Raw genomic sequence first — 20,268 nt, forward strand, 5'->3', positions numbered from 1 at the left:
AAAGAGCGAGCTAAGTTCTTTATTAATCGGGGAAAGCGTGAGATCGTCACTTAAACAAATCGTATTAGAGCTTGTTAGTCCACAGACGAACTAGTAAGCTTAAAATGACGAACTGAAAACGAGACGAATTATACGAAAGATAATAACAGTTTTCGATGCAAAGTGTTGCTCTGTGGGTATTGTCCGCGGGTCAGGATGATGATCCCAATAAATGCCCTCTCCTTTTATAGGAGACTGTTGACCTAGGAAAGTTTAGGGTTTCCTTCACGAATTCCCGAGATTGCCCTTCTGCGGGAATTAATGACTTGCTTCCAATCTTGCTGGGCCGAGAATGCAACTAATGAGTGTCGTTGGGCCGAGTGGCATATTGGGCGTAGCCCATATCCAACAATAACAAACACAGTTTTTTGTGAACCTATTATATAATTGAATTAACATATCCAATAGTCAAAGCATAAGCATAGTATAAGCGATATGCAATAAATATAAAGTATTAAGCAAAACTTATCTCTAGGATGAACGATGGACGGTTTGTACTCTGTATATTGATGTTTACCGGAGAACGGAAACGTTAGAAAAAGGGAAATACAACCGACTGAGTTTTTTTTTTTTCAGCGGCTAGGGGTTTTTTTCCTTAAGATGGCTAGGGTTAGAGACTCGTGCTAATAACGTATTATAAACAAGAGGTTTAGAGAATTATTCTCTTGTATTATTCATCTGTTCCATATGATACAACATATATACAGGGACACATAATAGGGTTTAGGGTTACACTAATTGGCCGAGCATCCACATAATACAATATATTCATAACAGTTTTTAATATATAATCCGTTTAAGAAACATTAGGTATATTGCTGGCGGATGCAAAAGTAGTTTATCAATTACTTGACATTTTCAAGTACATTGGTGTGTGGTAAGGGTTAAGATGTTAAGTTTCTCAGTTATAGGGAAACAAGAGTGTGCTAGCTTGAGGGCTTTGGTGGCACTAACGAAGGAAGCATGTCAAGCTATATGACTGAAGGGTTTTGTTGAAATTATGAATAATGTGAATGAAGGCTTTGGTTGATATAATATATATATATATGGATGGAGTCGGGAACATGAACATGAGGAACTATGTATGTGATTTGACCATATTGATGATACAACCTAATTGATTAGAAGTCGTAGTTTTAAAGAGTTATGTACTGTTTTATGAACGCGCTTCAAAAATCTTTTTATGCTGTAGAACTTTTCATACGTTAAATTAGCTTACATTGCAAGCAAAAACAAGCGAAGATCTGTAACTCTCTCTCGCGAAATCTAAAGTTTTGAGGAGATCATAAGAGTATGGTCCGCCGTGTATGCATGTGAGTGACAACAGTGGAGCCTACGCACGTGACGTTAACATGTGCCATCCAACTAATATAATCCCCCTAATCTCTTTTTATTTTATTTTTGCGATTAAAGCTGCAAATTAATACTATGTTCCTTTGTATCCATCATTTTCTGTCGTTGGTTTGTTTTGAGTTTACAACTCATCCATCTTTGCGTGTTTTGCGCGGATCCATAATCAATAACCATGGATCGGACTTCGTACCGGACATATATTCGATTTAGCTGTCTGACTACATGTAAGGTCAAATTTGTATTATTATTTGTTGTTTAACTTTGAATAAAATAAAACGTTTTAGTTTAATTTGTTGATTGTCATCTTGAAGGTTTTGTTAATCCATTTTTAATAAAACGTTTTTTGGTGAACTATTTCTTTGTTAGTCCATTCAAGAGAGAAAAAAATAATCCACATATTAAATTCCGAAAAAAAAAATAATAAGGTTAGGTTAACGATAATGATATATATATACATACTAGTAATCAGATTTATGTAAGTAAAGATCGCAGGTTCTAAGCAACTTATATGATCCACCAAATAATTTTTAAAAATCAGAATTGCATAATGAAATAGTTGAATATACGAGGAAACAAGAGACGGTCCCATATGGTTCTATGGTTGGGAATAGAAGCTGCAGCCAATTATATTTTTTATTTCGGAAACAAACATGAAAGTATATTTAAAAGAGACAAAAGCAAAGTATAGGAAATTATGGAAACAAACGAGCTTAAGTAACCTCACCCCCCAAAATACTATATTTGTGTCGTGAAAAGCATTTATAGTATTTGATAATTTTTATCGTGATATACTTATTGTCACCGAAATCAAAATGGACTCCACCACCCACCCACAGAAACAAGATAACGAGAAGTAATAATTAAAACAAAAATAAAACCATTGGTTAAACTTAAATTATGCAGTCAAGGTTTTTTTGTCCAGTTCAGACTTCAGAGACAGTCTTCTCGTGTTGTCCATGTGATGTGACTTTAATTTTCTGATGTCAAATAACATCAAATCGTATTTATATTCTTCTTCGCGATGCTGTTTTGTATATTATTTATGAACTAAAATTCTCATGTTTACATGTTCTTTTAGGAAATAAATGTTTTTCCCAACATCTTTTAAAATTGTCTCATGATCATAGTTGGCAAAAAAGTTCCTAATTAAGCCTGCTGCTAGTGAGAGAGTAATTAAATTATATTTATATATATAAAAAAAACAATTACGACGCTTGTCTTTTTGATGTTCACATCTAATAGTAATATCGTATAATGTAGGTACGTAGTTTGATGAGTCTTAGCATAATCACCTAATATTTAGCATATTCAAAAGATATGAATCATCAAATTGATATCTACTCCTCGTTTTGAGTTGGAACGCATAACCCCTAAAACACAATACCTAACATACAACTACAAGACTGATCGTCACCAACTAGAGCCATTAATAATAATATGTTCAGTCACTTTATAATTTTTTTTTTGGAAGCAATACAATTAGCCAGGACCGGCAAGGCGGCAAGTCACTAATTTGCTGAACCAAATTTTAAGGTTTGTATGTTTTTAAAAATATATCCTTGTGATCGACGGTCTCTTCGACTTTATTAGTGAATATTATTAACATACATAAGACAGGAAAGCATGTCATGCACGTTATATGGGCGGGGGAATAAAGATCAATCAACAATTATCTATGTATGTTTTTTAGTTTTTAGGTCACACATAACGGTGTATATTTATTGTATACTTTGTTTTATTAAAGTTACGGAAAAAGAATTGATCGTATCACAAAACGAAGTTCTTAAGAACCTTTTTTCTGGTTTAAGGCTCCTACAACCTACGATAATGGAGTGGGAGTACTTCAATTCACACTAGTTAAAAGCATGGTCAATAATAATATTTGTTTGAGTTGGTTGGTATAAATAGTTGCTTATCGTGATAAGTCAAAGAAGTAGAAAACGATGTTGTAATAACTTCGTTTTGTCTTTCGGCGGAAGAAAAAGAAAAAAAATAATTTAGGGGAAAACTAAGATCCAAGGTCTCTCTCTTTGTGCTTTCACTTTACTTTCTTTTGGAAATGTGTTCTTTGATTTCGGAAAGCCTGTGGAGACCAATCATAGTAATTAAGATTCACTTCCGCGTCAGCATAATCCAACGCATCATCTACCTTAAAAGCTTTAAGTAATTTAGGAATGAAGAATTTTGATTTTGAAGCCACTAAGCACCTTTTCTTTGTTTGTCACACATACACTGTGCAAAATTATAACCATACGAAGATAAACCCACATAACGAAGGAACTTGAGAGAAAAATATCTTAGCTGTAAAGGTAGAGAGAGTAGGAGACAAACGTGCTTAGTAAAAATTGATGTTTTTAAGGGAAGTGGTAAAAGGAATTAGAACTCTTTTTTTACATAAACATGGTAATGACATGCAGATCTAAAAACGTAAACCTCTATTATTAATTTATTATGTACTAAATTCATACCATCAAACTAGATAAACATAGGAATAAATCATAATTAACATATTTCCTCTCTCAATCTTGTGACATCTACTATTCCAAAAAGAAGAATCTAGTGACATATTAAAAACTACAAAAAAATAAAAATAAGTGACATCTCATGTTTATCCAATGGTCTTAGTGGACTAAAACTTGAACGTGTCACCCTTTTTATTTACATAATCGCCGCTATAATTTCACGAAATGTATTTTATAAGAAACCATATATAGATTTATCTATAATTATATCAGTTAGCTTTTTTAATTAAATTAGTGGGGAATGGGAGAGAGATAACTTGTACGCGAAGAATAAGATCTCGTTACCGCCCTCTTTTGCCAAGTGGATCATAGATGGGCCAAATGTCTAACCTTGCGACACCCAACTAATCAAATCACGCCACGTTTATTTGCCACGTCACACCGTCGTGCAGTGCAGTGCAGTTGAAAATGATTTTTCTGTTGTTTCGGCGGCACCGTTATTAATAAAACCCAAAGGAATTTATGTTGAACTTACAAATGGGTAAAACCGTCATTTGAGTAGTCTCGAGAAAGTACTATCCATCATTAAAAACCTAAAGAAACGCGCTTTCCACGACGGTTTGTGTTGTGTTGGTGTTGTCACACCATACCCTTAATTACCTTTACGATAATACCCCTGTCTCAATCTACGGCTAATCATTTCCATTAATTCAGTTAGATTTTTGTATTCCATCATTTAAAATCACTAATAATAGTAATAATGTTCCATGTACAGTACCTAAAACGAGAGACGCCACTTTTCTATAATCTACCTTGATTAGAAAAGAAAACATCCTTTTTTTTTTCTTTTTTTTTTTTTTGTGCACAGAAAACATCCTTAAACAGGATTTTTATACAACGAATCAAAAACGACTAATACATGTTTTCACGTTCGATAATTTGAATGTAGACCTCTCCTCATCACTCAAAGTTGTAAAGGGTGATTAAGTAAAAAAAATGTTACAAAAAGGAAGGCACGTGCTATGCCAATTACGGTTATAACCCGAAATCACGTGGTTTAGTCAACTCGCTTTACAGATATTCCGAAGAAGAAGTTAGTAGTAGCCTTGTAGTAGTAGTTTGTTGGACCCACTCTCTCACTCTTCCTTCCACCCCTCTCGTTACGCTGCCTGTACCAAAGGCGCGTGATCTCCACTTATAAACCGTAGGCGCGTCCATTCAAGAAGAAACCTTTCCCTCTCCCACCACTACGTCTTCTTCTTCCTTCTACAAATACCCCACAGTCTCTTTCCCTCGTCTTCTAAGTTTTTTTTTTTTTGTTGTTTCTCGCCAGAGACTGGGTCCCTTGAGATTTCTCTCATTATTGATACTTAAACAAGCAGCAACCTCCTCCTTTCTCCGCTTCTTTTTTTTTTGTTTTATAAACTCTTCTTCCTCGCTCTCCGTGAAAACTAAATCAGTTAAACAAAAACAAGAAAAAAAGAAAAAAAAACCATGGAGCCTTGTAGCGTAACTGACGATGCTGAGTTTTGGCTTCCGACGGAGTTTCTCACCGACGACGATTTTCTCGTTGAGAAAGAGAACAACGCTGGTGGAGGACTCGAACTCGTCGATGACTCCTTCTCTTACGAGCCGCGTCTTGGATTTGGGGCTTCTCGCTCTACCGTTAAGCCTAATAATAATAACGCATGGTCTATGGATAAGCAAAGTGACGATGAGAAGTTCTTAGCCGGATTGACTCGGCAGATGGTTCAGTCATCTCTGGAAGATGATTTCTCCGGTGGATTTTGCGGTGATCACTCTTTTCCCGCCGGCAACAACACCAAGGTAGTTCGATTTTTGACCTTAAACCGTTCTCAATCGTCTTTCTCTTTTCCTACGGTTTTTATTAACTGTTTTTTTTTTTTTTTTTTTTNTTTTTTTTTTTATGGTTCGTCAGGCTTTGGGTATGAATCGTTCGCCTCTGTGTGTCGCCGGAACCGGCTGCTGTTGCCAGACTCGGAGATCGAACCAGAATTGCAACTCTCGAGTTTCTTCTTGGGATCTGTACTGTGCCGCGGCGGAGGAAGTAGCCAGGATGAGTATCATCGACGAACACTACCATAGTAGTGACAGAGGACTTCTCGCTCTTCCCACAAAACTTTCGTCCTCTGTCACCGCCACCGCCGTTAAAAACAACCCTAGCAACGGCACCGGTTACTACAGCCACCGTCAATCTCTCCCATACCAGAAGCTACAAGCTATCCAAGTAATGAATCATTATCGATAACTCTCTAAAGATTTTATTTTTTCTGAAATCTTTTGTTGTTGTTGTTGTGTGTGTGCGATTGTGCTGATTGGTTTGTTTTGTTCGTTTTGTCTTCTTGTGCGGTTTCAGCAGCTAAAGCAGCAACAGCTGATGAAACATCATCATCATCATCGCCAATTGGTGCATCAGAGCAGAGGAGTAAGACTTAATAATAGTAATGGTAACAAAAATGTTGGTGGTCCAGTGGATTTGTCGTCTTCTGCATGGTCTAATTATCAGCTTCCGAGGCGTGATGTTATGAGAGCTGTATTCATCGGAGATCAAACCGGGAAACGTGGCTCAACCGGAACCGGAGTCTTCTTACCCCGTAGCGTTAACCACTCCTCTTCAAGAGCTGCGAGTCGTGACGATAAGCCCAGTAAGTTCCAAAATTTTTAATGTCCCCAAGTGTCATTTTTGGTTATACAAACGTTTTATTGGTTTCTGATGAGAAATGTATTTTTTTGAACTCGTCTGCATATAGCTCTATCGACTGTTTTGGTTCCGGCTCGATTGACTCAGGTCCTGAATCTGAACGTAGGCGAACCGGTCCGGTCATTTTCAGGAAATCTCAACGGTATAACAAAATCTCGACCTCGAGTGCTTATTTAAGTGTTTTGAAGCAGTCAATTTTATAATCAATTGGTTTAATTTCCTGTTAATTAATCATGCAGATGTGTCGTGGAGACAGAGGAGCAACAATGGTGGGTTCTCAAGCCAGCTGCACGGTGGTGTTAGGGCGGAGCAGCCAGTGAACGAGCCTCGGTTACCATCGGAATGGGCTTATTGATCGATTTGGTTTCCGTGACTTTTGGGTGTGTTTAGGGTGAAGACTTAAAAGGGTTTGGAAAGAAACAAAGAAATAAGAAAAGATTAGGATTTGATGACAGGTAGTGAAATAGTGGAGTAGGGTTTTCATATATAGATAGTGGAAGATATGGAAGAAGAAGAAATAAAAGAAAGGATAGAGAAGGTGAAGTGACGAGGTTTTGGATCGTTTAACCACCATTGATGGCTGATAGTTGAAGAAAAGAGCATTGCGAGAGAGACAGAGACAGAGTAGACCTTTTTTTTTTTTTTTTTTTGGTTTTCTTTTGGAAATTATATGTTAGTCATCACCGGGCTGTTGCTTTAGTCTCACCCTTCCTCTCTCTCTTTCTCTTTTGTTCTCTCAACTCAACTCTTAATAAGCAATGGACAAGTATTAGTAAAATAAAAAGATTGTTATATATACACTAATTCTGTTTGCCATTAGATGGTTAATATTGGAATCTGCAAATTCAATGATATATCTCATTGTCTAAAATCTTATGCAAGCTAAATCATATCTTACTATGGTAACTTTTTCTACAAAAAAAAAGTAAAGGGAACACTCACAGCTTACTTTTGATGATTGATAAATATCTTAAAATCAAATCTCTAATTTTGGAGAAGAAGTTCTCACAAGCAAGTAACAATAGCCCACAAACAGTCTTAATAATTAACAGTGTTCTTACACATGTGTAATAGTACCATATATATATTTAATATTACTAGTACTTATACCTTGATCAACTAGTAGTCTAGTATAAAAGTTACGTTTTTAAGAAGAAGAAAAAAAGTACACCACCATTGAGACACTACTGCTAAGTGCTGACACACAAGTACACCATTGGTGGTACTTTTGGTTGTAGCTCAGCTTTAAAGAGCTCATCTTTTGAATAGACCTTTCCGGGTGGTTGTGGAGGGTGTGCTAGGTTAGGCTAATTTTACTGATCAGATTCTGTTAGTATCTGGTAGCTCTTGTAATGTTCTCGGTTCCATTGATGGAATAATATAAACTTAGATGACAAAAAAAATAGAGACACACTACTGACACAGAAGCAATTTACCACAGATAAAACATAAAGATAAGTAACTTTTTATGATGCCAAAAACCTAAATACTGTATTTTGTTCTCGACTTCTCGTTATACTCGCCTAGCTAGCCTTGTTAATAGCAACAAAAAGGATTCAGAATCATAGGTTAAGGCAAAAGAAACAACACGAAATGGTTTTTTTAATTAGAAGGAAACAATAAAAAAAAACTGTGAGGGAATTAGGCAACCCATTAAGTAATAGTACACTCCTTGTATCGATGTACACGAGCAGTTAAAGAAGTGGGATTTGATTAAAATGCTGAAAATGGTGCTCTTCTTCTTTGTTGTGGTGCTACGTGCAGACTTTGTCCTAAGCCATTTGTTATTATTGTCGTTAGCTAAGATTAAAAAATATTTGACAATTTTCTAATGTCGACATTTGAGTAATGGCAGCTATTTTTAGTTGTGTTGGTTTTGTCGGTAAGTTTTTTTTTCTTTTCAAAACGACTAGTACAAAATCATCAAGTCCTGTTTTATGTTCACCAGGACCGTTCGTAATTGTGTGAACCATATGTATGTTAATGGGATGCACATGTTGATAAATTTGGTGTTCTGTGCTTTGACTGCTTCACGCCGTTCGTTGCGTTCTTTAATTATTGTAATTTCTTCGGATAACAACATTATTGAAGACCACTTACATTCTCACATCACATGACTCCGCATTTATTCTACTTTCCTCTTCTTCTTCTTTTGATTTTTTTTTTAAATTTTTAATATTCTTTCACTTACACATTAATTTGAAGAAAGATAACTGATGCATACCCGAAAAATGTCAAAAGAAAGATAACTGATGCATACATACATACAGGTTGGTCTCTGTTTTTATATTTTGATTTTCGGGTTTACAATCTTAAAGTATTCATTTTTTTTTACTTATATATATGTGTTCCACTGGGGAATCGCGTTAAAAAGGTAATATGACTAGAGATAGATGGGCAATAAAGGCTAATATGGATGTTGTTTTTTTTTTTGGACAAACAATGGAAAAACATGTCGTATGATAAACAAACGAATCAGCCAGTGGTACTTTGGTTATTGCGAGTTTTAATGAAAGTTACGATGCTTGATTTGTTACAACATTAGTACAGAATACAGATCGACATACATATTAATAATTAATTATCTTAATGTTTAAGAATTAATTAGCTACCAAACTAGTACTGTAATATACTAGTAGCTCAAAAATGCAACTCCATCTACTTTTCCTCCTCTCTACTATCACTAATACTATGTGTTATTTTCCCTCTGGAGACCAATTATTGAATTATGTTGACCACATGTCTGAATGATAAATGACTTATCTGTCTATAAATACGAATTAATTCTTGTTCGTTTTGGCTTTTTCTTTGGTCGGTCAATATTTTTCCTTTTCTGTTTTTGGATTTTGGAATGTCTAGAGAGAAAAGAAAAAAAATCTAAAGGAAAAAAGAATCGAGTAAATGGGTGTTCTGTTCTCACATGTAGAAATTTTCAATAGTCCAACATATTTGCTCAACTAACAACCACCAACCCATCACCAAATTTTCGTTTAATCTGTTGTGTCATACAAATTTCAGATCAAAAATCATATACTAATTCCAATATTTAATTGAAGTGTTCATGTACATGTAGACATTATCATTTGAGTGGTTTGGATCCGATATAGTTTCCTCTTAGGGGGTAAATTACGTCAGATTGTTAAAGACTGAAGCTCAAAACTAGCCTTGTTAGGCTAAAAGTACAAGTGCAACTGACATTTTTTTTTTGTAAATTCACATAAAACATAACAAATTAATTGTAACCATTTGCAAAATTGAAGGTTAAAAAGAAAATATTATGTACTATTATGTAAGGAGGTATATAATAACATGGGCTGTTACACAATTATAGGCCCGTTCAATATTAAAGCCCGCTAAAACTAGTCAAAAAGTCAAATAGAAGACTTCAAAAAAGAAAATTAAATCTAATCCTGAACATGTATCAGAATCAAGTGGTGGGATAATTAATTTACCCAGTGTTGTTGTTGTTGTTAGTTGAGCTACCCAGTGTCATCAAGAGAGGAAGGTTTAGGGAGAGCTTTGGTGCTTTTGCTTCGTCGCTTCGATTCCACCCTGGGGTTTGCGTTCTTCAAAATCCTAATTTGAGATCTTCTCGGAGCTCTGGAATTGATCGGCGATGGCGGTGGGAGATCAGACGGAGCAGAATTACTTGCCGAAGAAGAAGAAATCCGAAACGGAAGACGATAAGAGGTTCTATCTACTTTGGAATCTATGTTTGAATCAGTTGAATTTTATCTTTGGCTAGGAGTTTAATGAATCGATCATTTAATTTTTGAGAGTTGTATCTGTGGAATAGGAGGAAGAACATTGTTCCAGGGAGCTTGTTAAAAGCAGTGGTTAGACCTGGAGGAGGTGATTCGAGCCCCGTTGATGGTGATCAGGTTATCATCTTGGGCTTTTGTTTTTGCTTGTCGTGAGACAGATATTAAAGAGAGTGGTCAATTTTGATGGTTATGTGTAATTTTTTCGTCAGGTTATTTATCACTGTACTGTTAGGACACTGGATGGTGTGGTAGTTGAATCTACGAGGTCAGAATGTGGAGGTGAGACTGACGAAGCATTTCTCAGTAGAGAGTTGCTTTGAAGCTTTTTTCTTTGTTATAGGGATATCATCGAATGTGTTGTTTGATGTTTAGGGAGAGGTGTACCGATAAGAGATGTCTTGGGGAAGAGCAAAATGATCCTTGGATTGCTCGAAGGAATTCCCACTATGCACAAGGGTGAAATTGCTATGGTAAACTCAAAAATAACGTTTAGAGTGCTTTACCGTTTTTTTGTATAATTTCAAAGATGTGACTCTTTCCGCAGATGTTGGCTTCGTAGTTTGATTTCTGAATATGGTTTAGCTTATTTAGTTGAGTCACCTGAACTTCAATGAGTGGATGCGCCAAATACTTGTTAGCTATTTCAGATCACTTTCTTGATTCTTCACGGCTGAAGAAGTCTTTATACCTTTTTGTGTTTTTGTTTCAGTTCAAGATGAAACCTGAAATGCATTATGCAGAGAAGGATTGTCCAGTCTCAGCTCCAGGGAATTTTCCAAAAGATGATGAGCTTCATTTTGAGACTGAATTGTTGGACTTTTTTAAAGCCAAGGCAAGATCTCATCAGAAACTAAGATAACAGTGCTTTACTTAGCCAAGAGACTTTAAAAACTTGCATGTCATCTGATTTGACGTAAGCTTTCCTTTCCTGTGTTAATGTTCAGATTGCAAGTGAAGATCTGGGGGTCGTCAAGAAGGTAGGACCTGATTTTCCATATTTGTAGACGTAAATTGGGTCGGGGATGATGTATGTGTTTGGTGGCTTGGGGAAGGGTAGTGTAAGGAAGAATAAGCAGAGGTTGAATGATATGATACAAATTTCTCTTGTTCTTTCTGATGGCTCAAGCATTGCTTTTCTTTTATATGAAAGATTCTAAATGAAGGTGAGGGATGGGAATCTCCCAGAGAACCTTATGAAGTAAAAGCCAGGTAATTTAATTCTTGATCATTCTAGCATTTTGGGTCAAAATATCATTTAACCTTGTTTCCCCTTGTGAGCTGAAACGTAGATTGAACTTTTATTGCATCTTTGTGGTGTATATTAGGATATCTGCTAAATCCGGTGATGGACAAGTGATCTTCTCTCACACAGAAGAACCTTATTTCTTCACGTTTGGAAAATCTGAGGTGATTGATAAGTTTACGGGGCATTATTTTTAGCTTTTTACTCTCTGTCTATACATATCCGGTCCAGCGGAATACATTGCTGACTATTGCTCGTCAATTTGGCAGGTGCCTAAAGGTCTTGAAATTGGAATTGGAACTATGGCTCGGAAGGAGAAGGCAGTGATATATGTTCGCAAGCAGTACTTGACTGAATCTCCTTTGATGCATATCGATCAAGACCGTGAGGAAGTTCATTTTGAGGTTGAACTGGTCCATTTCATTCAGGTATAAAAAAGACAAACCTTATATAATTCAATTTTCTTATGTAGTATTTTGCGCATTTAAGGATTGACATTCAAGTTCTCGTTTTGAAGGTGCGTGATATGCTTGGAGATGGACGTCTCATAAAACGTCGAATTCAAGATGGAAGAGGTATGTTTCACACTTTATTTGTAACTGTTTTCTTATCCATTTCAACATGATGCTGGTTTTATTCTTGTACATCTTGCTTGGGATCTGCTAGAATCCAGCTCTTGTTTTCTGCATAAAGTATAGCCTGTAGACTATTCTGATCTGAAACGTTTTACCAACTTATTAGGTGAGTTTCCCATGGATTGTCCTCTTCAAGACAGCCGGTTAAGCGTTCACTACAAGGGCATGCTTCTCGATGAAGAAAAGACTGTCTTCTATGATAGCAAGCTTGAAAATAATGATCAGCCGTTGGAGTTCAGTTCAGGAGAAGGACTGGTCAGTTACTCCAACGTTTATTGAAAAAACTAGTGGAGTTAATTACACGATTCAGTTGAAATATATTTCCAGGCATGGTTAAGATTATTCTGTCGTATTTTCAGGTCCCTGAGGGATTTGAGATGTGTACTCGTTTGATGTTACCTGGGGAGATTGCTCTTGTTACATGCCCCCCTGATTATGCATATGACAAGTTTCCAAGGTCATACTCTTTTAACTGTACAACTCACATTGAACATGAATACATGACAGCGTACTGTTGGAGAAATAAACACATTTTGGCTGTTTCCTCTCCTGATAGACCGCCTGGCGTTCCTGAAGGTGCACATGTTCAGTGGGAGATTGAGCTTCTTGGTTTCGAAACGCCAAAAGTAAGTTGGTCTAGTTTGATGCCTACCATATAAATTGTAAACAGCTTCCATTTCTTATGAATCCAGTTTCCTTGTCACAGGACTGGACTGGTTTGAACTTCCAAAGCATCATGGACGAGGCAGAAAAGATCCGAAGCACGGTATGGAGCAAATATTCTGCTACCATATGAAATATGACCGAGACTCCTAAATTATACCATTACAGAATTTTCTTTAGCTAATCTTGATTATACTATGAACTTTCAGGGTAACAGGCTTTTCAAAGAAGGAAAATTTGAGCTCGCAAAGGCGAAGTACGAAAAGGTATATAATCCAAAGCTCTAACCAATTCTAGAATTAGCCTTTTGTTTCATCATGTCTGAGAGGTGACCCAAAAACAAACCAAGGTACTCAGGGAATTTAATCATGTAAACCCGCAAGATGACGATGAAGGAAAAATATTTGGTGACACAAGGGTGAGTTTTATCTTCTCATAACGTTTGCAGTTATATACATGTCGAAATTTGTCATATTGTCGTTTTAAGTATTAACTATCTCTTGTATCCTTTCTCTCTCACTTTCGAAGAATATGTTACATCTGAATGTTGCGGCATGTTTGCTTAAATTGGGAGAGTGGAGGAAGTCTATAGAGACGTGCAATAAGGTAACCTTCAAACAAACAGAATCTCTTGAAGGCTTTATTTTAAAATCAAAAGTTCGGATTCTGAGTGTGCTCCAATTTCCAAACAGGTCCTAGAAGCAAAGCCAGGGCATGTGAAAGGTCTCTACCGCCGCGGAATGGCGTACATTGCAGGTGGAGAGTATGATGACGCTAGAAATGACTTCAATATGGTATATTATGCTAAAACTGCTTATCATAATCCAATCCATAGATTTGGTAATTTGTTTACTAACATGACTTATGTGTCTGTGTGTTTAGATGATCAAAGTGGATAAATCATCGGAAGCTGATGCCACAGCTGCTCTATTGAAACTGAAGCAGAAAGAACAGGTCAGTGTTTGAAAACCATCTCAACCAATTGCCCACCCCAATCAAGTTCATTAATGCTACTTATGTTTTATTTTGCCAACTTCGAGATACTTAATGTAAAATCTCTGAGTTGTTTCGTTCGATCTCACAGGAAGCGGAAAACAAAGCTAGAAAGCAGTTCAAAGGATTATTCGACAAGAAACCGGGGGAGATAACCGAAGTGGGTACAGAAATAAGAGAGGAGTCTAAAACTATAGAAGAAGTAGATGAGACAAAGGATATTGATGAAGACGAAACACAGGAAGAAGAAGAAGGAACAACAACGGTGAGCACGGAAAGGAAGAAGAAATGGTCGGAGAAAGGGTGGCCTTTCCTGAAGAACGTGATGCTACAAATCGGAATGCAGCTCGGTGTAGTTCTGATAGGGATTTTGATATTCCAGTTTGTGAATGCTAAATTTACATGAGAGATCTATGAAGGAACCAACAGTACTTACTCCGCATATCAAACGGTTTATTATTAGTACCACTAATCGATTCTCTTACTTGCTGCTATTTGTTTAATACTGATCGATTAATATAAAATTGATATTTGCTATTTGTTTCCTTTCATTCTAATCATATGATTACTAATTAATGAGAGAGTAAAATAACGATACATGAAATAAATGATAACAATTCCACCCACAACCACTCAGGGTTAAATAATAGTAAAAGAGATTTCCTGAAATTAATAAAAGTCGCCTACTAATGTTTTTTTTTTTTTTTTAAAAAGTTTCAACCGTTTAGACCGTGTTGAACTCGCGTTTTATCGTACACACCAAACGATGCTTAAAAGGTTAAAACGCTGATTTTGCCTTGTATCAGAGATTTTTGGGGGCAACGGAGAAATTTTTGTTTTTTAGGGCTTTTTTTTTTTCTTTCTTTCTTTTTGGGTTATCATCGTCGTCTCAGATCCTTCTTAAAGGAACAATCTTATTTTGTTCTTAGATTCTTTCACTCTCGTCTTTTGATCTCTTCAAGTTTTGGTGTCGCCGTCGTTCTCGTTTCAACCTTTTTTCCGATCTTCAATCAATCACCCGCGTCTGTCCCGACTTGGATTTTATTTCCGATCAGATAGATAAAATTTGAGATTAGGTGGTAAAAATATTTTAAAATTTGGTTGGGTGTTTTGGTTTGGTTTGATGATGTTGACACGAACTGTTGGGGTGTGAAGAGTAGTAAGGAAGTGAAAGTGTATAAGCAACAAAGAAGAATATAATGAACCTTTACATTCGCCGCGAAGCTTCCAAGGTTCGTCTTTATTTTTTTCTTTTCTCATTCTGATTTCTCTGTTGAGTAATTTGGCTCAAGTTTATAGTAACTGGCTCTTTGTTCTGTAGCTATGGAAGAGGTTGTGTTCGGAAATCACGACAGAGATTGGTCTCCTTGCTGAGAATTGGAAATACCTTCTTGCTGGTCTTCTCTGTCAGGTTCCCTATCTTTTAATTTCACCTTTTTTCTGATACCTTCAACCTGTAATTGAGCTTCGTATATCATTTGAATTCGACACCTTTTTTGCTCTTAAGAGTAGAAGAAGGGGTTACAATCATGGTTTGTGTTATACATATAGTAACTTTAGGCCTTGGGAGAATTTAAAGCACAAGACTTGAAATTGCCCTCTTTTTCTTTCTATGGGTTTATGTCTCCTTTGGTGTCTTTGGTTCAATTCGCTCTTGATTAGGTGTTAGTTTTGACATTTATTCGAATGCATCTGTTATGTGCAGTATATTCATGGTTTAGCTGCTAGGGGAGTTCATTATATTCACCGGCCAGGACCAACGCTTCAAGATTCCGGCTTCTTTGTTCTTCCGGTTTGTCTCCATTACTTCAGCTCGTTTGGTTGATCCCTTTATTCTTCAGAGCAAATGTCATATGTAAGCTCTTGTTGGCTTTTTGTGTTTTAGGAGCTTGGTCAAGATAAAGGCTACATAAGTGAAACTGTCTTCACTTGTGTATTTGTTTCATTTTTCCTGGTGAGTTTCCTCAAGATACAAAAGATTCATCTCTGGTTCTTTTCTGACTAAGCAGCCGTTATATGAATGGTTTGTTTTCGCCTTGCAGTGGACTTTCCATCCTTTCATTGTGGAAAGCAAGAAGATTTACACTGTGTTGATATGGTGCAGGGTTCTCGCCTTCTTAGTTGTAAGTACCCTTTACCTTTAGCTAAGTAAATAAATGCAATTCAAAGGTTTACCTCATAGAAGTCTTTTGCCAATTCTTTCCATTAACAGGCTTGTCAGTTTCTCCGTGTCATAACATTCTATTCGACGCAGCTTCCTGGCCCTAACTATCACTGTCGAGAGGTAAAAACTAAATTAAGTTCTATACAACGACTGGGGCCCTAATTTATAATTTCACATTCATGTGTTTCTTGTGTTACATACAGGGTTCTGAGCTTGCCAGGTTGCCAAGGCCACACAACGTTCTTGAGGTGCTCTTGCTTAACTGTGAGTTTTCAGCATTTTCCCCTTCCTTCAACACATCTTTTTATGTATGTTTTCGTCTTATGTGATAATACGATGATCTTATCAGTTCCTCGTGGGGTGATATACGGATGTGGAGACCTGATTTTCTCATCGCACATGATATTCACACTAGTCTTTGTCCGCACTTACCAGAAATACGGTTCTAAAAGGTACAAAGTTTCTCTAGTCATGTCATAAAACAATAAAGAAAAGATCATCTCTATTATATCTTGTAAATGTTCGCTCAGGTTCATAAAGCTGTTAGGTTGGGTCATTGCCATTTTGCAAAGCCTCTTGATTATTGCGTCCCGTAAACATTACACAGTCGATGTGGTTGTTGCGTGGTATACTGTGAACTTAGTTGTCTTCTTTCTCGACAACAAATTACCAGGTCTGATTTTTTTACTTGAGAAATTACTTTGCAGAAACCCTCTAATATTTCTGATTTCTTATTTGATTTTGTTTTGTTTCAAAACAGAACTGCCTGATCGAACAACGGTGTTGCTCCCTGTCGTCTCAAAAGATAGAACCAAAGAAGAGAATCACAAACTCTTGAATGGGAACGGTGTTGATCCAGCAGATTGGGTACACATCTGACTTGCTTTTAAAAAAAATCTGGTTGAAAACCCAATAAATGTGTATAAATTGACCCATTTGGTCTTTCAGAGACCGAGGGCTCAAGTGAATGGCAAAGACAGCAGTGGAGGTCACACTGATAACAATACCAATGGCGCATGAGAGCTCAGTATTATGGGTTGTTGATCATTGGTAAATTTGATGATATCACTATTGATTCAGAAGAGAGCACGATGGAGTTTGTATATTCCCAGTTCCTTGCTTGTCAAGTAATCTGATGTTTGTTAGGGATCTTACACTTTTGATAAATGATGAAAATATAACCAAAAACACCAATGTAGCCATTTTAGGTTTCATCAACGTTTACTTAGATATACAACCAACTGCCTATTTTGGACGATGACTATACCTACTATCTAATTAGAATGTGGGACAGTTTTTGTTGTGTTGTCTATAGTTATAAAACATTCTATCGCTATTTTGTAACTCTCTTGAATCTTGATGCGATCTAGAGCCGTCTACCAAACAAGTTGTAGATAGCAATCATATAAAATTGTTCGCCCATGGAAGTGGAGAATAATATAGTTGGGGGTGACGTTTAAACAAACAGAAACATTTGGGGGGGTGAAGTATATGGGAAATGAGATAGAGCTTAAGGGAAGAGGCGAACGTGGCGTATGTCGGTAAGGAATGTGGTCAAAGGCACATCCCATGTGGGCTCACATGTTTTACATCTTCTTCTCACGACACTTAACTTTGTCACCCTCTCTGTCTCTTTCTTTTTCTCTTTCACATTTTTTCGGTGCTCATACTAAAAAATATTTAGCTAGATAGTCCCAAAACTTCCAACGTACCATATTGTATACATTCTTGGATATTTTGAATGACTTCTATAAGACTATAACCGTTTCAATTTACTATATTTCCCGTTACGGTAGAGTCGGTTAATGAAGCTGTAACCGATGTTTAATATAATTAATATTTATATGGGTGTCAACTTCATAGAACATGCTAATTGAATAATATATATGAAAAGAGTATGTATGTAAGATAGAACATGGTAATTGATGGTCCAAAACATCACTTTGTGTTTCGAGATGCTCATATATTTTTTGATAATGGATTTATTAAGGAAGGTTATAGAATACTATCAAAGTATCAACAGTTTTTTTTTCAGTGCCCTACCGGATCGAATAATATTTTGGACCCACTGCCTTGAATGCAAATATTTGATAAAGTTGATGTTGTCTTCCTTTTATTTTGCTTCTTTTGTGGTTAGATATTGTTTCTTAGGATTCGGTGTCACATTCTCAAAGATTATTTGGCGTCTGACGATTGGCTAATCTTTTATTCGCTTAGAAGCTGCAAAAGATAGGAACACCACTGACATAGAGATGCACACATATGATCATATATGGTTGGTATGAATGGAATGATAATGAACATTAATTGTTTCAATGTTTCACAAAGGAACGAGTAATTTCATTTCTTTTTCATGCAGTCATGATGATGCACCTTTAATTTGGCTGGCAAAAAACTTTTTCTTTCTTCACTTTTTTTTTTGTGTGTAGTATTGTTGTAGTATTTGAGTGATTATGACAAAAAGAGGGTCCTTCAGTGTCATATATATGGGTAGTAAAATCATTCATTCAAATGCAGAAAGACAAAGACATTATCATTGTACCAACTGTCTTGATATGGTTGTGTTTTTTATGAAGTTCTTGATTTTTGTTAATCTTTGTTTAATTGATGTTTTGACACATCGAATAGTAGTAGTTAACAACGTGAAAAAGTAATGTCACGGCTGCTTTACCAACACACACATGACACATGCAGTAATAACGTCCCTAACTACATAGTTAATTTATAGGAAGATATTATTATGTCCTCAAGCAATTATTTGTCTATCTCCTCAGCTGAGCTAGAAAGGCCAAGAACAAGACAATTTTAAAATATCCATTTTTTTTTTTGTTAAACTACGTCATATTTTTATCTTTACCATTTCCAAATATTTCAGAAATGGAAATAACGTGTATCAAGCATTTGTAATTTTGTAAATCGTTTCTTCTCCAAAAACGACAACTTTTGAATCAGTGAAAGTTGTTGATAATTGAACCAAAGTTAACGAGTACGAAAGTTTACTATTCAAAGAGATTTTATGTCTTAAGACACCGTAAAAACAAATATAGAAGTGTTGAATGCAAACACCGACACATGCTGAATTTTTTCTTGGGTCCTTTTATCATATACTTTAGTATATATACTATTCATCATATCACACATCTCCAAGATTTGATCATTCTGCTGGTTTAAAGATTGTAGAAACTTTTAGTGCTAATTAAACTCAACCTGAAGATATGGAACGTCAAGTCAACCATTAGTGTTTCATGGTTATAGTCTTGTACATCCGTTTAGTATTGGGTAAACACAACCTTAACATACGCTTTTACGAGTATTTTTTTTAGGTCCTAGTTGAAATCTTAAAATATAAAAGATCTGTATACTTAAAAAGTAGTATGATAATTCATAATAATATTCCAAAAAAAATAGTCAGCTAGAAAAAGAAAACTTAAAAAAAAAGTCAATCAATCGCCAAAAAATGGGTCTAATGATGACAGTTCACGCGGTTTCAACATGAATAAAAAGTGTTTTTGCTTTTTGTGGCTTTTATTTACTTTCAACGGTTAAATAGTAAAAGCCATTCACTATTAGAATTTCACCCCTATGATTTGATTTGATCTCTTTCATAAATTAAATTTTTGTGGCCATATACTACTACACTCTTTTATAAAATTATTATTATACATCCATGTCTATAATTTTCCCTTCATCTTTTATTTAGCTTATGTTTAATAAAAAAAATACAACATATTTGGAAAATTCTATTCCCTAGAAAAAAAAAAAAAAAAATTTAGAATTTTTTAAAAAGTTTAAAAAGAGAGAGGCGCAAAGTTTTGTGGAAAAAAAAACAACTTTCGGATAAAAAAACATTTAAATATTAATTAGAAAAAGAACAAAAAAAAGAAAAAAACAATTCTCTTTGTAGAGAGAAGTCTGAAAACGCCAAGAAGAAGAAGAAGAAAGCTTGAGACTTTCTCTCTGTATCCATTTCGAAATCGATAAAGACTTCAACTTTTCGGTGTGTTATACAATGACAGCTTTCGTATAGTTTCGATTTCTCAAAAAAAACCCGCTCTCTCGATTCTGTTATCGTAGTCCCTGATCACCCCTTCTCAAATGGGAGCTCGTTGCTCTAAGTTCTCATTCTGCTTGTTCCCTTCTCACTTCAAATCCGCTTCAGTTCTCGAATCTCCTGATCTCGGTCTGCTTCTGTTTTCACAACAAAGGTTTCATCTTTTTTATCGTATTTGA

The 20,268-nt window shown here is 35.9% G+C and overlaps 4 protein-coding genes across 5 annotated transcripts in view; all 4 read left to right on the top strand.

Annotated features, from left to right (window-relative positions):
* On the top strand, positions 5,146 to 7,376 carry LOC104781261. 2 transcript variants are annotated; one of them, XM_010505887.2, is made up of 5 exons: positions 5,146 to 5,681; positions 5,794 to 6,102; positions 6,235 to 6,520; positions 6,626 to 6,718; positions 6,816 to 7,376. In XM_010505887.2, exons 1-5 carry the CDS (start codon positions 5,349 to 5,351, stop codon positions 6,929 to 6,931), a joined length of 1,137 nt encoding a protein of 378 aa, XP_010504189.1. In that variant the 5' UTR covers positions 5,146 to 5,348; the 3' UTR covers positions 6,932 to 7,376. The 2 variants fall into 2 exon arrangements, with proteins under 2 accessions (XP_010504189.1, XP_010504188.1); XM_010505886.2 differs by having other exon boundaries at positions 5,147 to 5,681; positions 6,232 to 6,520; positions 6,816 to 7,374.
* LOC104781262 (peptidyl-prolyl cis-trans isomerase PASTICCINO1) lies at positions 10,003 to 14,368 on the top strand. Its single transcript, XM_010505888.1, has 20 exons — positions 10,003 to 10,266; positions 10,373 to 10,457; positions 10,550 to 10,619; positions 10,713 to 10,810; positions 11,050 to 11,172; positions 11,285 to 11,317; positions 11,491 to 11,549; positions 11,666 to 11,747; positions 11,853 to 12,011; positions 12,101 to 12,158; positions 12,325 to 12,473; positions 12,578 to 12,675; positions 12,775 to 12,844; positions 12,925 to 12,984; positions 13,091 to 13,147; positions 13,231 to 13,299; positions 13,410 to 13,487; positions 13,574 to 13,675; positions 13,764 to 13,835; positions 13,966 to 14,368. Exons 1-20 carry the CDS (start codon positions 10,193 to 10,195, stop codon positions 14,278 to 14,280), a joined length of 1,911 nt encoding a protein of 636 aa, XP_010504190.1. The 5' UTR covers positions 10,003 to 10,192; the 3' UTR covers positions 14,281 to 14,368.
* LOC104781264 (phosphatidylinositol:ceramide inositolphosphotransferase 1) lies at positions 14,607 to 17,382 on the top strand. Its single transcript, XM_010505889.2, has 11 exons — positions 14,607 to 15,106; positions 15,196 to 15,285; positions 15,580 to 15,666; positions 15,760 to 15,828; positions 15,917 to 15,997; positions 16,087 to 16,158; positions 16,242 to 16,302; positions 16,388 to 16,490; positions 16,569 to 16,711; positions 16,799 to 16,905; positions 16,987 to 17,382. Exons 1-11 carry the CDS (start codon positions 15,074 to 15,076, stop codon positions 17,056 to 17,058), a joined length of 918 nt encoding a protein of 305 aa, XP_010504191.1. The 5' UTR covers positions 14,607 to 15,073; the 3' UTR covers positions 17,059 to 17,382.
* Positions 19,927 to 20,268, top strand: part of LOC104781265 (probable serine/threonine-protein kinase At5g41260) — a 3,144-nt gene continuing 2,802 nt past the window's right edge. The window contains exon 1 of the mRNA XM_010505890.1: positions 19,927 to 20,218. Within this exon, the coding sequence (XP_010504192.1) occupies positions 20,134 to 20,218 (85 nt within the window). The 5' untranslated portion in view covers positions 19,927 to 20,133. The remainder of the gene's footprint in view (positions 20,219 to 20,268) is intronic.

This window comes from Camelina sativa, chromosome 4 (assembly GCF_000633955.1).
Source record: "Camelina sativa cultivar DH55 chromosome 4, Cs, whole genome shotgun sequence".
Taxonomy (NCBI): domain Eukaryota; kingdom Viridiplantae; phylum Streptophyta; class Magnoliopsida; order Brassicales; family Brassicaceae; genus Camelina; species Camelina sativa.